At 61.9% G+C, this 12404-nt stretch overlaps 3 protein-coding genes across 4 annotated transcripts; 2 read left to right on the top strand and 1 right to left on the bottom strand.

Annotated features, from left to right (window-relative positions):
• Positions 1 to 106: 106 nt before the first annotated feature.
• ABHD14B (abhydrolase domain containing 14B) lies at positions 107 to 1884 on the top strand. Of its 2 annotated transcripts, none has more exons than XM_053989120.1 (4): positions 107 to 380; positions 600 to 809; positions 984 to 1225; positions 1558 to 1884. In XM_053989120.1, exons 2-4 carry the CDS (start codon positions 602 to 604, stop codon positions 1738 to 1740), a joined length of 633 nt encoding a protein of 210 aa, XP_053845095.1. In that variant the 5' UTR covers positions 107 to 380; positions 600 to 601; the 3' UTR covers positions 1741 to 1884. The 2 variants fall into 2 exon arrangements, with proteins under 2 accessions (XP_053845095.1, XP_053845096.1); XM_053989121.1 differs by lacking the exon at positions 107 to 380 and adding an exon at positions 387 to 492.
• Positions 1885 to 3169: 1285 nt separating this feature from the next.
• Positions 3170 to 9160, top strand: PCBP4 (poly(rC) binding protein 4). Its single transcript, XM_053989646.1, has 13 exons — positions 3170 to 3240; positions 4684 to 4799; positions 5127 to 5150; positions 5229 to 5261; positions 5519 to 5635; positions 5722 to 5850; positions 6090 to 6218; positions 6471 to 6545; positions 6715 to 6759; positions 6902 to 6977; positions 7351 to 7403; positions 7817 to 7986; positions 8305 to 9160. The coding sequence occupies exons 2-13, from the start codon at positions 4704 to 4706 to the stop codon at positions 8618 to 8620; spliced, it is 1263 nt and encodes a 420-aa protein (XP_053845621.1). The 5' UTR covers positions 3170 to 3240; positions 4684 to 4703; the 3' UTR covers positions 8621 to 9160.
• A 1303-nt stretch (positions 9161 to 10463) lies between these two features.
• Positions 10464 to 12249, bottom strand: LOC128814077 (probable G-protein coupled receptor). Its single transcript, XM_053989648.1, has 2 exons — positions 12156 to 12249; positions 10464 to 11816 (listed from the first exon to the last, which is right to left on the bottom strand). The coding sequence occupies exon 2, from the start codon at positions 11704 to 11706 to the stop codon at positions 10477 to 10479; it is 1230 nt and encodes a 409-aa protein (XP_053845623.1). The 5' UTR covers positions 11707 to 11816; positions 12156 to 12249; the 3' UTR covers positions 10464 to 10476.
• Positions 12250 to 12404: the final 155 nt, after the last annotated feature.

Here is a 12404-nt window from a genome sequence, read left to right as displayed (position 1 = left end):
GCAGAGCTCGGCAGAACTCGGCTATGTTCGTCAAGGGCTCGGCGGCTCTCGCCACAGCTCGGGCAGGGCTCGGGTTGCGCTCGGTACTGCACGGCAGAGCTCGCGTTCTGCTCTTCAGCGCTCGGCCTGGCTCGTTAGAGTTCGGGTAGGGCTCGGTTTCGCTCGGCAACACTCGGCTTTGCTCGGGAAAGCTCGGCTTCGCCTGGCGGGGCAGGGCCCCGGCGGTTCCCGGGGCCGCCCCGGACCTTGCGCTCCATGGCGCCGTGCCGCCGCTCTCTCGCCCGTCCCCCCGGTCTTTGGCCCCGGGGCGCGGCACCCCCAGTCCCGTGGTGCGGCGGGGAGGAGACAGGCGGCGGCCGGCCCCGTGTGCGGAGCAGCAGGTAAGGGCTGCCGGCCCAGCGATGGACGGGGAAACTGAGGCAGGGGCGGGCCCGTGAGGCCGCCTGGCACATCAGTGACCCCGGTGGTGCCACCTCAGTGAAGATGATGCCGGTGCGATCCCTCAAAGCCCTGTTGCCTTCCTGCCACCACCGAGCCTCGACAGCGGCAGAAGGCCCGTCAGCCCTCCCCTTCCCACTTAACAACCCCCCGGCCCCCAGGCATGGCCACCCCGCGGATCACCGAGAGCACCGTCACGGTGCAAGGACAGACCCTCTTCTACCGCCAAGCTGACCCGGCCGAGGCAGTGCCAAAGCTGACCGTGCTGCTGCTGCACGGCATCCGCTTCTCCTCCGAAACCTGGCTGCAGGTGGGGACGCTCGCCACGCTGGCCGAGAACGGCTACCGAGCTGTGGCCATCGACCTGCCGGGTAAGGTGTGGTGAGCACGGCCCTGGAGTCAGGCAGGGTGGCCACCGGTTTGTGGTGCCAGGATGGCAACCCCGGTGTCGTGCTGGGCTGGGCTGGGCTGGGCTGTCCTGGCTTCTCCCCGTCACTGAGGCGGTGTGGAGCCCAACAGGGCCACTTGTGTCTCGCACGATTCAGGGCTGGGCCGCTCGAAGGATGCTGTGGCCCCAGCACCCGTGGGCCAGCCAGCGCCGGCGGCGTTCCTGAAGGCAGTTTCAGAGGCTCTGCACCTGGGTCCAGCTGTGGTGATCAGCCCGTCGCTCAGTGGCATGTACTCGCTGCCCTTCCTCTTAGAGCACAGCCAGCTGTTCAAGGCCTATGTACCTGTGGCACCCATCTGCACTGAGAAATTCACGGCGGAGCAGTATGCCCAGATCAAAGTATGGCCTGGAAGGGCACTTGGGAGGTCAGGGAACTGGGAGGAGATGGTGCAGAGGGGACTCTGGCACCAGGGTTGAGCAGGGGAAAGGCCAAACAGGCCAGAAACCCTGTTGCCACTGAAATAGGAGAACCTGATGATGAAGGGATGTAAATGTGGGGTAGTGGGGGGTAAAGAAGAGACAACTGGAGACCCAGGAGTCTGATCTTCAGTTTCCCTTTCTCATACTGGGTGGGAGAGAAGGGCAAGTGACTCCCCTCCAGGGTGTCCCTGGCAAGAAGGAGCAAGTGCCTGGGTGACACTTGCAGGCTCAGGATGCTTTCCCCTCTACAGACCCCCACGCTGATCGTGTACGGGGACCAGGATGCAGAGCTGGGGCAGACCAGCCTGAACAACCTGCAGCACCTCCCTGAGCACCAGGTGCTGATGCTGCAGGGTGCAGGACACGCCTGCTACCTGGACAAGCCCAATGAGTGGCACCATGGACTCCTGGCCTTCCTGCAGCAGCTGAAGTGAGCAGGAAGGAACTACAGGGCAGGGGGATGTGGCCAGCCCACCCACCCCTCTGCCTGCACATGCACCCTTGTGCCAACCCAGGTGCTCAGCTGGCACTCACACTGCACCCACCTCTCTTGAGACCAAATAAAACCCTAAGCTCTGCCACTGCTTTCCTGCCACCTTCATCCTGCTTCTTTTCCACCTTTCCCACCTCCTTCCCCCATCCCTACCTCCATGGCTGCTGTCCCACACAGGTTTGGGGGCTGACAGCAGGGAAGATGCAGCCACTGAGGGACGGTACATTTGGGGATTGTGGATGGGTGAGTGCCAGCCTCACTGGAGCCCACCCATCACTCCTGATGGGACCCCCACGAACCTCAGAGGGTGCCCAGGGAGCCCTGGGGCTGTGTTCAGGGACAGGTAGGTCCCCCAAGGTAGTGACATCTGTGTCCCCAGCCGGCCAGCCTGCTCTTCATCCTCCTCTTCCTCCTCCTACCCCTCCTGGCATGCACCCAAGTCCAGGGTAATCCACAGGGGCTTAAAAAAGGGAGCTGCCAGCCCTGGGAGGCTCCTGCCCACCAGCAGCATCCGCCCAGCACCCTGGAGAGGTGGGGGGCGATTTACCCAAGGAGTGGTTGCCATGAACAGAGGAGGGGGTGGGCAGGGAGGCCTGACAGACAGGGGACAAGACCCCTGCCTGCCACCTGCCTCCTCTGCCTTCGGTGCTGCTGCACCGGGCACTCGGGGGCACAGATGGAGCCGGCAGCAGGGTGCCCCCCCAGTGCCCCCCCTTCCCCAAGCTTGCCTGGGCTTTAGCTGCTTACGCCAGGGCCCAGGAGGATTTAGTGGGGGAGGTAATGGGGGGAGGGGGCACTTTTCTGTGGGTGCAGGATGCCCGTGTGGGGGACACAAGGCAGTGCCAAGGGTGCAGGAGCTGGTCTCTGTCCTGGCAGTCTGGCAGGACCCCTGTCTGGAGCATCCCTGACCCCCCCAGATGGGTCAGGTCCCCTGTTGCTGTCCTGACCCCCCATACAGGGGTGCCTCCTGCCCCTCCAGGCACCACCTCACAGCAGCAGCCCGGGGTGCCAGCGGGCCTTGGGGTGCCAGCTGCCCCCTCCCTGCCCGCTCCGGTGTCCTTGAGCCCTCGAGCCCTGCCAGCTGATCGGCTTCCAGGAAAAAAAAACACGCAATTACAAAGAGGGGCGATGTGTGAGCCAAAGGGAGGGGGGCCGGGGGGGCCAGGAATGTCCCCAGCGGTGGCAGATGGCCTTACCCAGGGTGCATTGTTCCTTTTAGTGTCTCTTATCCGCTGTAATAGGATCCCGGAGGGAGGGATGTGGGAGAGGGGAAGAGCGAGGGGGGCCCCGGCGTGGACCGGGGTGGGGGCCGGGGCTGCCAGCTTGGCCCTGGCCTGTCAAGCGGCTCATTGTTCCTGCCCCGGGTGTCACTGGGCGCCGCCGGGGACAATGTGGCACTGAGAGGGGCGGCCGGCGGTGGAGGGACGAGGCGCACGGAAAGGTACCCGCCAGGCTCCACTCCCGCGGGGACCAGGGGGCTTGGGGCAGCCGGGAGGGCGAGAAGAGAGAGGTTTCCCCAGGGACGGGGTGGGGTCTTCCTCCTGTCGTCCCCCCTCCCTTTGTCACCCGAAGGTGCCCCGAAGGACGGGCGGTGCCCAGCTTGGTGGCTGTCCCAATGCCAGCCATGGCAGGTGGCCCGTGCCCATCACCGGGGCCATTGGCGTCCCTGCCAGCCTGCCTCACCTGGGGGAGAGCCCCCCCTGCCCGCAGACCCCCCAGGCGTTGTCTGTGGCAGCGGGGGGACACCAGTGGCCCTGCAGCGTTCCCCCGTCCCATCGCCAGCCTCATCCTTCTTCCGCCGGCGGGGTCTTTGTCCCTGGCGGATTCCTGCTGCCATTCATCCCCAGGGGGACTGGGGACCCTGGCCGGCTGCGCGTCCCTGCCGGCACCCCACACATCTCCGGGTGCCGCGGGCAGGCTGCATCCCTCCCCCTCCGCCCCACTTCAGGCTCCCCAGCACCAGGAACGGGAATATTCCCCCTCTCCAGTCTCTCCACCTTTCTCCAGCCCGCGGTAACAGGGGGATGGAGACGGGGCGTTCAAACCGCGCCGGGGGTGCGAGGCATAGCACTTAGAGCAGCGCCCCTGCCCCCCCTCGTTACCCTGATGCAGGAGATGTGCTGTAGCGGTGACGAGTCCTGCCAGCACCTAAAATAGCCGCCCCCCCCCGCCATGCCCGCGGCCGCGGCCCCAGCCTCAACACGGGTGCTTTGTTTCAAAGCCGCTTGGCATCGCCCAGCTCGCCGGGAGCCAGCGGTGCCGCAGCCGCCCACCCGGGCCTGGACACACAGTAATTGTCCTCCTCCCAGGGGCCCTGGCCGCCCACGGCCACCCGGGCACAGGGTCCGGGGGGGGCCTGGGGTGCTCTAGGAGGGGACATGGTGCAGCGGCGTCAGTCAGCAGGCATCATGCTGTGGTTCGGTTGGGGTGGTCCCCGTCAGGAAGATTGCCTCAGTGTCCCCTGGAGCTTTGTGCATGGGCACGGGGAAGGGAGGAGAAGAAAGAAGGTGGCTTGCATAGCCTGTGAGACCACCCAGGCCACCTCTGTTCTCCCCACTCCAGCAAGCGTCTGCAAACAGAACCCTATCCCACAGCCACGCTCCACACGCCTTGCCTCCTCCCCCTGTATCCATCCAGCTCCTGACTTTGTGCGGGCCAGCCTGGAGGCAGCTCAGGCAGACACATAGCAGCGGGTCCCTTTTGGGGGTGCAGGGTGCCCGTGGGATGCCACGGGGCCACGTGACCCTCGCCTGCCAGAGGAGGGCACAGTGCTGCCTCTGCCTCAGTTTGCCCATTTCCCAGCCGTAGAATATTCAAGCTGCAGATCTGGGGTGGGGGGTTAGCTGGGGCATCCCCCCTTTCTGAAGACCACCATGTCCCACAGGCTCATCTCGCCCTCCCGCCATGGCGTCGCCGGATGGAGCCAGCGGCGTGGGCGGCAGTCCTGAGGAGACAGAGCTCAGCATCACCCTGACCCTCCGCATGCTCATGCATGGCAAGGTAATGGCAGGGGGCTCAGTGCCACTGAGGGGTCAGCGATGCCTGGGGTGAGGGGCCATGCTGGAGCTCCAGCTCCTCACCATGCCCTGTTTTCTGTGCCCTGTTTTCTTCCCATGCTCACAGTCTCCCCTAGGAATAGCATTCCCAGAAGGATTTCTTTTCCCATCCTAAGCCAGGGAGGGGCACATCCCCATTCCCCAGTGTCACTAGTTAAGTCACCCAGTGTCCCTGGAGCAGAGTCTGCCTGTTGCCAGGCTGTGGGCAGAGGAGGGATGTGGCAGGCAGGGAGCCACCTCCTGACAGTGCCACTCTTCTCTGCCTTTTCAGGAGATTGGCAGCATCATCGGCAAGGTAAGATTTGGGGTCCTGTGTGTTGCCAGCACTTGGCTCCCCTGGACCTGACCACCCACCCTATTCCTTTACCTGCAGAAAGGAGAGACCGTTAAGAGGATACGAGAGCAGGTAAGGGCATGCTGGTGGGCTGCCAGGTCTTGCTGCCCGTCCTGCCTGTACCTGGCGGCTCCCATGTGTCTACCCCCTAAATCCCAGGTGGAACCAGGGAAAACAAAGCAGCACCCCAGGAAAGGCTGCCTGGGGCAGGTGGGAAGGGCAAGGCTCAGGCTCGAAGGCATTGGTCTCCCCCTATGAGACTATCCCTGGGGGAAGTCATGAAGCACAGGGCTTGTGACGTCCCTAACGGGGTGTGACACTGTCCCCAGAGCACTGCACGCATCACTATCTCGGAAGGGTCCTGCCCCGAGCGCATCACCACAATCACCGGCTCCACCGACGCTGTCTTCCGCGCTGTCTCCATGATCGCCTTCAAGCTGGAGGAGGTAGGCAGCCATCCTAAATCCCTGTCAGGTGCCCCCACACCTGTGGGATCCTGGGGGTCTGATGCTGCATCCCACATCCCTCACAGGACCTGGGAGCAGGGGGTGATGGGGTGTCAGCAGGCAGAGCACCGGTGACCCTGCGCCTTGTCATCCCCGCCAGCCAATGCGGTTCCCTCATCGGCAAGGCTGGAGCTAAGATCCGGGAGATCCGGGAGGTGAGGCTAAGGGTAGCCTGGATGTGGGATCCCCCTTTCCCGCTGGGGGCAGATAGCCCTGGGTGTGGGGGCTGACACAGTCCCTCAGGGGCTGGGGGAGGTGATGCAGGAGAGGGAGCATCACCCTGCAGGTCGTGCAGTGGTCCCTGGGGGCTCAGGACAGGGATAGGGGAGGTGTGAAGTGCTGAGCCCTGGCAGGGAGTGGTTGGGGAATGCCAACATCTCTCTCCTTCCTGCAGAGCACAGGGGCACAGGTGCAGGTGGCTGGTGACTTGCTGCCCAACTCCACTGAACGGGCTGTCACGGTCTCGGGGGTGCCAGACACCATCATCCAGTGCGTGAGGCAGATCTGCGCTGTCATCCTGGAGGTACCTGCCAAGCCCCATGCCCAGCCCAGGGGGCATCTGCTACCCACCTCCCCCTCCCCAAGGCTTCCCATGCCCATCTGGACTCAAACACCAGGGTTCCCCTGTGTGCAAACCCATAGGAACACCCTGCCTTCGTAGTGCTGGGGGCTGTGCCCAGCTTGCTGGGGGCATAAGGGGGCAGAGGGTCCTTGGGGCTACAGGGGCATCCAGCTTCATCTCTCATCTCCTCCACCTCCTTCCTTCTGTCTCCAGTCGCCTCCGAAGGGGGCCACCATACCCTACCACCCTGGTCTCTCCCTGGGCACCATCCTGCTCTCTGCCAATCAGGTAAGAGGTCACAGCATCTCCGGGGACATGAGGTGGCCAGGAGGGAAGCCTCTACCAGCAAGGGGCAAGTCTGGTGGTCTCAGGGTAGTCTCTCTGCCCCAGGGGGGAGTGACCTGAGACAATGGTCCCCACCTGGCTCCCCACCAATGCCCCTTTTTTCTCTCCCCAGGGCTTCTCCATGCAGGGCCAGTACAGCGGGGTCTCTCCTGCAGAGGTGAGTCTGTCTGTGGCAATGGGGTCTGTGCCCACCAGGATGGCTGCTGGTGGGAATGCCTGTCTTGGGAGGCACTGGGGCACAGCTGACCTCTGCCATCACCCCTAACACCACCTTCCTCCTCTTCACACTGTCTGGGCAGGTGACGAAGCTGCAGCAGCTGTCAGGGCATGCACTTCCCTTCGCCCCCCTGGGCCATGCACCCACCATGGTGCCAGGTGAGCATCTCCCATGCTCCCCCAAGGCTGGGTGTGCCCCTCCTGATCCACACTGACACCTGGCCCTGATGAAGGGGTTTCCCTCCTCTGCACCCTTTTCAGTCCCAGCCCTCCCAGCATGTCTACTTGCCCCTCCAGCACAACCTTGTCATTGTTTTCCTGGGGTCACTGCACCCACCAGTGCTCCCCAACCCTGCAGTGGGAGAACACCAGCACCAAATTATGACTTGTATCTATGTCCTGTCCTCCCTTCCTCTCCCCAGCAATCCTTCAGGTTTGTCCCCAGGGCCACTCACCATCCCAGTATGGGGCTGGGGTAGGGGCTACTGGGGAGCTGCCCCTTCATTGCTGACATCCCTGTCTCTCTCTCCAGGTCTGGATGCCAGCTCCCAGAGCAGCTCCCAGGAGTTCCTGGTGCCCAATGACGTATGTATTGGTCTGGGAATGACGAGGGGGACCACAGCTTGTCCCCACCCATGTGTACCATCCCAGAGGCACTTTGCAGAGGCCAACGCCCACTGACCCACACAGTGGAGGCTCTGCCAGAGCTTAGGAGAAGGAGGGAGTAGCTGGGGCAGAAGAAGAGGGAAACTGAAACACAGGATGGGGGGAAGAGTTTGCTAAGGAAAGGCCTTGGCATGTGGCACAATGCCAGCAAGATGGTCTTGAGTGAGACTGAAAAGCAGGGTCTGCCCAAGGAAAGCAGTGTCCTGCCCTCCCAGTTCCTTCCACAGTTTCACCTCCGAGGTGTAGGTGGTGTGCAGGTGAGCCCCTTGGAGCTCCCTGCTTGGCAAGGCTGCCCTGGCTGCTCCTGGCTCAGCCCATCCCTGCCCTTTCAGCTCATCGGCTGCATCATTGGCCGGCACGGCAGCAAGATCAGCGAGATCAGGCAGATGTCGGGTGCCCACATCAAGATTGGCAACCAGACTGAGGGCTCCAGTGAGCGGCACGTGACCATCACAGGGACCCCTGTCAGCATCACCCTGGCTCAGTACCTCATCACAGCCTGGTAGGTGTCAGCCTGGGGAGGACATATGCTGGTGGCTTTTCACCAGCACCCCAAAGCAGCTTTTGGAGGATCCACAGCATCCTCAGGTAGAATGAGCTGGGTGGTGCTTTGAGATCCTGAGCTGGTAGGTGCAGGACTCAAGACCCACCAGATTTGAGGCCCAGTTTTTTAATCCTGCTCGGTGGGATACACAGGATATGCCATGGATACGTGTGCCAGAAGGAATGGGGCGCGCAGTTCCTGCACCCTAAGCTTGTGGTGGGAGAACCACTCTGTCACCATGGTATTCACCATCATCCTTCTCTCTTGCTTCCCCAGCTTAGAGACTGCTAAATCTACCTCCCAGGTGCCACCAGGCCCTGGCTCCATGGACCTCGGCATGGGCTTCTCCCAGCCCCTCACCCCAGGCTCCGGTGCGGCACTTCCCGCCGTTGCCCCAGCCCCCCCGGCCCTGCTGGGCACCCCCTACGCCATCTCCCTCTCCAACTTCATCGGCCTGAAGCCGGTGTCCTTCCTGGCACTGTCCCCATCCTCCGTGGCAGGGCCCAATGGTGGCACCACCACCTACACGACCAAGATCTCGGCGGCCAACGGCACCAAGAAAGCTGATCGGCAGAAGTTCTCGCCCTACTGAACCCCGCTGCTGGGTGGGCCAGGGGGTCCAGGGTGCTACTCAGTAGCAGGGACACTTTCCCGCTGCCCACCCTGACCTCAGCCTCTGCCAGGTGCCCCATGTCCCCCACCCCAGGGAAGGGAAGGGTCTTCCTGGTGGTGATGCCTGCTGGAGGAAGGGGCTGTTTTGTTGCCTGCTGCCCATCCCAGCAGCGCTGTGCCCCCCTCCCTGATTTTCTGCACAGAGACCATGTGTCCTAGTATTGGGTGGGGAGGCTGTCCCTGCTGGCCTAGGGTCCCTTCTCCAGTGCCCTGTGCTGGTGTGGGACCCCTACTTCCTGCTCCTCACCCTGCCTCCCTTGCCATCCTGCTCATGCCCACACTCCATCTGGCACCCAAAAGCCAGGTCCCACTGGATGAGGACTGCCTGGCCTCTCCAGGAGTCCCCCTCCACTGGCTCTGTTGGGGGGCCCTCCCTGGGCCACCCTGGGGCGATCGCCTCCCAGCAACCCCATCCAAGAGCCAGTCCCTGCTGGCTTGGAAATGCTGTATATATATGAGTCTATATTTTTTCCTCCTTTGTAACTTATCAATGGTTTAATAAAAAGATAAAATTTACAAGAAAATAACAATAATAATAATAATGATATTCCCCACCCTGGGTGGAGACTTCCCCCAGAGCAGGGGTGGCCCCAGCTCCTGGGTACTTGGGTGGTGGCTGGAAGGGCATCCCTGTGTCTAGGGGGGGATGCTGGCCTTCAGCCCCATCTCTCTGATGGTCTTCCTGGAGCCCCTCCCTCCCAGGGCAATAAGAGAGGCCATAAGGCAGTTTTCCCTCAGACCTGCAGTTACTACTGGAGTAGGACATCTCCAACCCACCATGCCAACACCATCCCTGGGACCTTTGTGGGAGGACAGAGGGTGATATTCCCCAAAAAGGGTCCAGTCCCCTTTCAAGCAGTGGGGACCCTATGAGAGCATCCCCAAGCCCTTCAAAAGCAATGAGACTGAAGAGGAACAGCAGGTCCTGATCCCTTCTGGCTGCTGCTGCCCTGGGGCAGCCCACACAGCCACCCCCCAGCACCCTGTGTCACCATGTCCAACCCAGCGTGCCCTTGGCTAGCAGCCCAAGTCAGCTGGCACCTGGCACTGCTGACTGGGCTTCAAACTGGGCAGCTGTGTCCATAAACAGCCTGGCATGAACCCCCAGACAGCCAGTTCCCCCCCAGAGGGGTGATCACTGCCAGCTGAGAGGGACAGAGGGCATGGCCAGGCGTGGCCACGGGCATTGTGTGCTGCCATGCCAGCAGGACAAACAGTGACACACCCAGAGCCAGCCCTGTGGGTGTGTCCCCCTGATCAGTGTCACAGGGAGCAGAAGCTCCTCCACGCAGACGTTAGTTTTGGGTTAAACAGCCAAGGATGGGAGTCTCCGTGTCTGCCATCCGGGCTCACAGGGGGCTCGGGGCCCTGGTGTTACTGGTGTTAGTGGCATTAGCTGGAATGTTGCTCCTGCATGGAGTGCAAGGGACATCGGCCCTTCCCCGCTGGCCAGGCGTGCTCCCACCGGGGCGATGGAGATGGGGGTGTCCCATCCCCTGCACAGGAGCCCCCTGGCACTCCATGTCTTGAGGAGAGCCCACCCCTGGAACTGGGCTGTGCTGGTGGAGCCAGAGACAATTCCAGCCTGCAGAAGAGAGATGTGACTTCCTCAGATCTGCCACCTTCTCCCAGCAGAGAAACCATCTTTTACCATAAGCTCAGAGGAGAGGCAAAACCTGTACAAGGACTCCTCCAAACCCAAGAGATTGGGTCCAAGCAGGTCTGATGGGTCCCTGGCAGGTCTCCTGCCCAGCACAGTGGAACAGAGCCTCCTTCTCAGCTGCTCTCTTCGGGAACTTGACCTGGGGTGGGGAAGCCCGCTGTGGTCTGGTCCAGCCTGTTCCTGGGGCTGGGGCTGATGCAGCTGGTGTGGGTCTCCAGTGTGCAAGTTGCTCTCTGGAGGAACTGCAAGAAGTTTTCCTGAACAGAAGCCTCTGAGATGGAAAGACAGAGCTCCTGGCCAAGTGGATGGTTAAGACAGCTGCGACGGAGCCGGGCCAGCTCCTCACGGATTTGGCGGTTCAGCAACCCGTAGAAGAAAGGATTAACGGCAAAAGAGGAGTAGGCAATCCAGGTGACCACCATCTCCCCGTGCCCACCACCCACAGTGCCAACAGTGACAGAGGAGTGCAAGTGGAAAGCAAAGAAAGGCAGCCAGCAGCACAAGAATTGTCCCACAATGAGGACCAAGGTGAGGATGGCCTTGTTGCTTCCTAGAAGGCGATCTGGGATGAGCCTGGGCAGCATCAGGATCCTGGCAGTGAGGATGGTCACTTGGCTGGCGATGGAGTCACATCGGTGTCTGGGTGCAACTGCCTGCGCTGGCACAGGTGCCTGCTGCAGGGACGCGGTCCGGGCCACGCGGTAGATGCTGGAGTAGACAGCGAGGATAATGATGGTGGGCAGAATAAAGCAGGTGATGCTGAAGAGGATCACAAAAACCTTCTTGTGGGCCCCGGGGCTCCAGTAGACTGTGCAGCGGCTGGCACTGGTGGCCCCATTGCCATGAGGCCATGCCACTAGTGCCAAGACAGTGGTGAGAACAGACTTGACCCAAATGAAAACCACTCCAGCCACCGCCAGCCTGATGGTCATCTTGACCTCATACCTCAAGGGGTGGACGATGTAGTAGTACCGCTCCACGCTGATGATACAGATGGTGAGAATGGAGGCACTAATGAAGCAGATGTTCAGGAATATCACAGCCTTGCACTCAGCAATGCTGTAGATAACCCAGTTGAAACAGGAGGAGCTGGAGATGATCCCCAGGGGCATGAGGAAAATAGCTGAGAGGAGATTGACCACACAGAGATGGCAGACAAAGATGAACTTCCTGAAAAGGGGCGTTTTGAGGATGATGACCATCACCACGATGTTGGCCACCAGGGCGGTGAGGGTGAGCAGGATCATGCAGAAGAGGCCCACCACCTCCTGGGCAATGGAGTGCTCAGGGATGGAGAGCAGCTCTAGGCTGTCCGTGGTGTTTGACCTCGTCCAGCTCGGCATCCCCCTCCAGGGCTAAGCCAGCAGCTCTGGTGCCTGGGCAGCAAGGGCTCTTCTCCTGTGTCCTAGAGAGGGTAACCCCACCACAACCATGGCTGCTACCTTCTCCTTGCCTGTTGGGATCAGGAGCCAGGTGTGAAAGGAATGAAACAAAATGGAGAAGAGCCACAGAGAAACACAGAGACAACCAGCACACTTCCAAGGTGCTGGAGGAAGGAGAGGTAGCCAGTGAAGTCATATCACCCTGGCTCTCCCAGAGCTGGCACCCAGGCTGTCCCCAACCTGGCCAGGGATAGCATAGCTAGGTCCTGTGGGCACCCATGCCAGGCTGACACCCCGTCCCCCCTCTCCAATGGCACCACTATGTCCTGAGGTGGGACAGCACAACTTGCCTGTCCCAACCCTCTTGCTCTGGCCACAGGGGACCCCAGGGTGGGTGGGATTCAGCGCACCTTTGCTCCTGGGGAGATGAGAGATGCTCCTCTCCTCTCTGAGGTCCTGCTTGCTGGTGTTGCTCCCGCTGCAGAAGTGGGGCTGCCGGCCCTGTGTGAGGCCACGCTCGCCCTTCCCCGCTCCCGTCACCCGCTCGTCATCCTGTTTGCCTGCAGCCCGCCAGCTGCGGATGGCACCAGCTGTCACTCCCGGCGCTGCCTGCACTGCCTGCACCCGTGGCAGTCCCACGGGGACAGCTGCTGGGTCCT

The sequence above is a fragment of the Vidua macroura genome, chromosome 13, assembly GCF_024509145.1.
Source record: "Vidua macroura isolate BioBank_ID:100142 chromosome 13, ASM2450914v1, whole genome shotgun sequence".
Classification (NCBI taxonomy): domain Eukaryota; kingdom Metazoa; phylum Chordata; class Aves; order Passeriformes; family Viduidae; genus Vidua; species Vidua macroura.
Note: the sequence above shows the minus strand (reverse complement) of the source record. Positions and strands in the feature narration are given on the sequence as shown.

Excerpts from the sequence above, each read along its gene's own strand:
- ABHD14B (XM_053989120.1), top strand. The coding sequence starts at position 602 with ATGGCCACCCCGCGGATCACCGAGAGCACCGTCACGGTGCAAGGACAG. Across the intron at positions 810-983 it reads TGTGGCCATCGACCTGCCGG|GGCTGGGCCGCTCGAAGGAT; the intron begins GTAAGGTGTGGT and ends CGCACGATTCAG. Across the intron at positions 1,226-1,557 it reads AGCAGTATGCCCAGATCAAA|ACCCCCACGCTGATCGTGTA; the intron begins GTATGGCCTGGA and ends TCCCCTCTACAG.
- PCBP4 (XM_053989646.1), top strand. The coding sequence starts at position 4,704 with ATGGCGTCGCCGGATGGAGCCAGCGGCGTGGGCGGCAGTCCTGAGGAG. Across the intron at positions 5,636-5,721 it reads TCGCCTTCAAGCTGGAGGAG|GACCTGGGAGCAGGGGGTGA; the intron begins GTAGGCAGCCAT and ends CATCCCTCACAG. Across the intron at positions 6,760-6,901 it reads GCGGGGTCTCTCCTGCAGAG|GTGACGAAGCTGCAGCAGCT; the intron begins GTGAGTCTGTCT and ends CTGTCTGGGCAG.
- LOC128814077 (XM_053989648.1), bottom strand. The coding sequence starts at position 11,706 with ATGCCGAGCTGGACGAGGTCAAACACCACGGACAGCCTAGAGCTGCTC.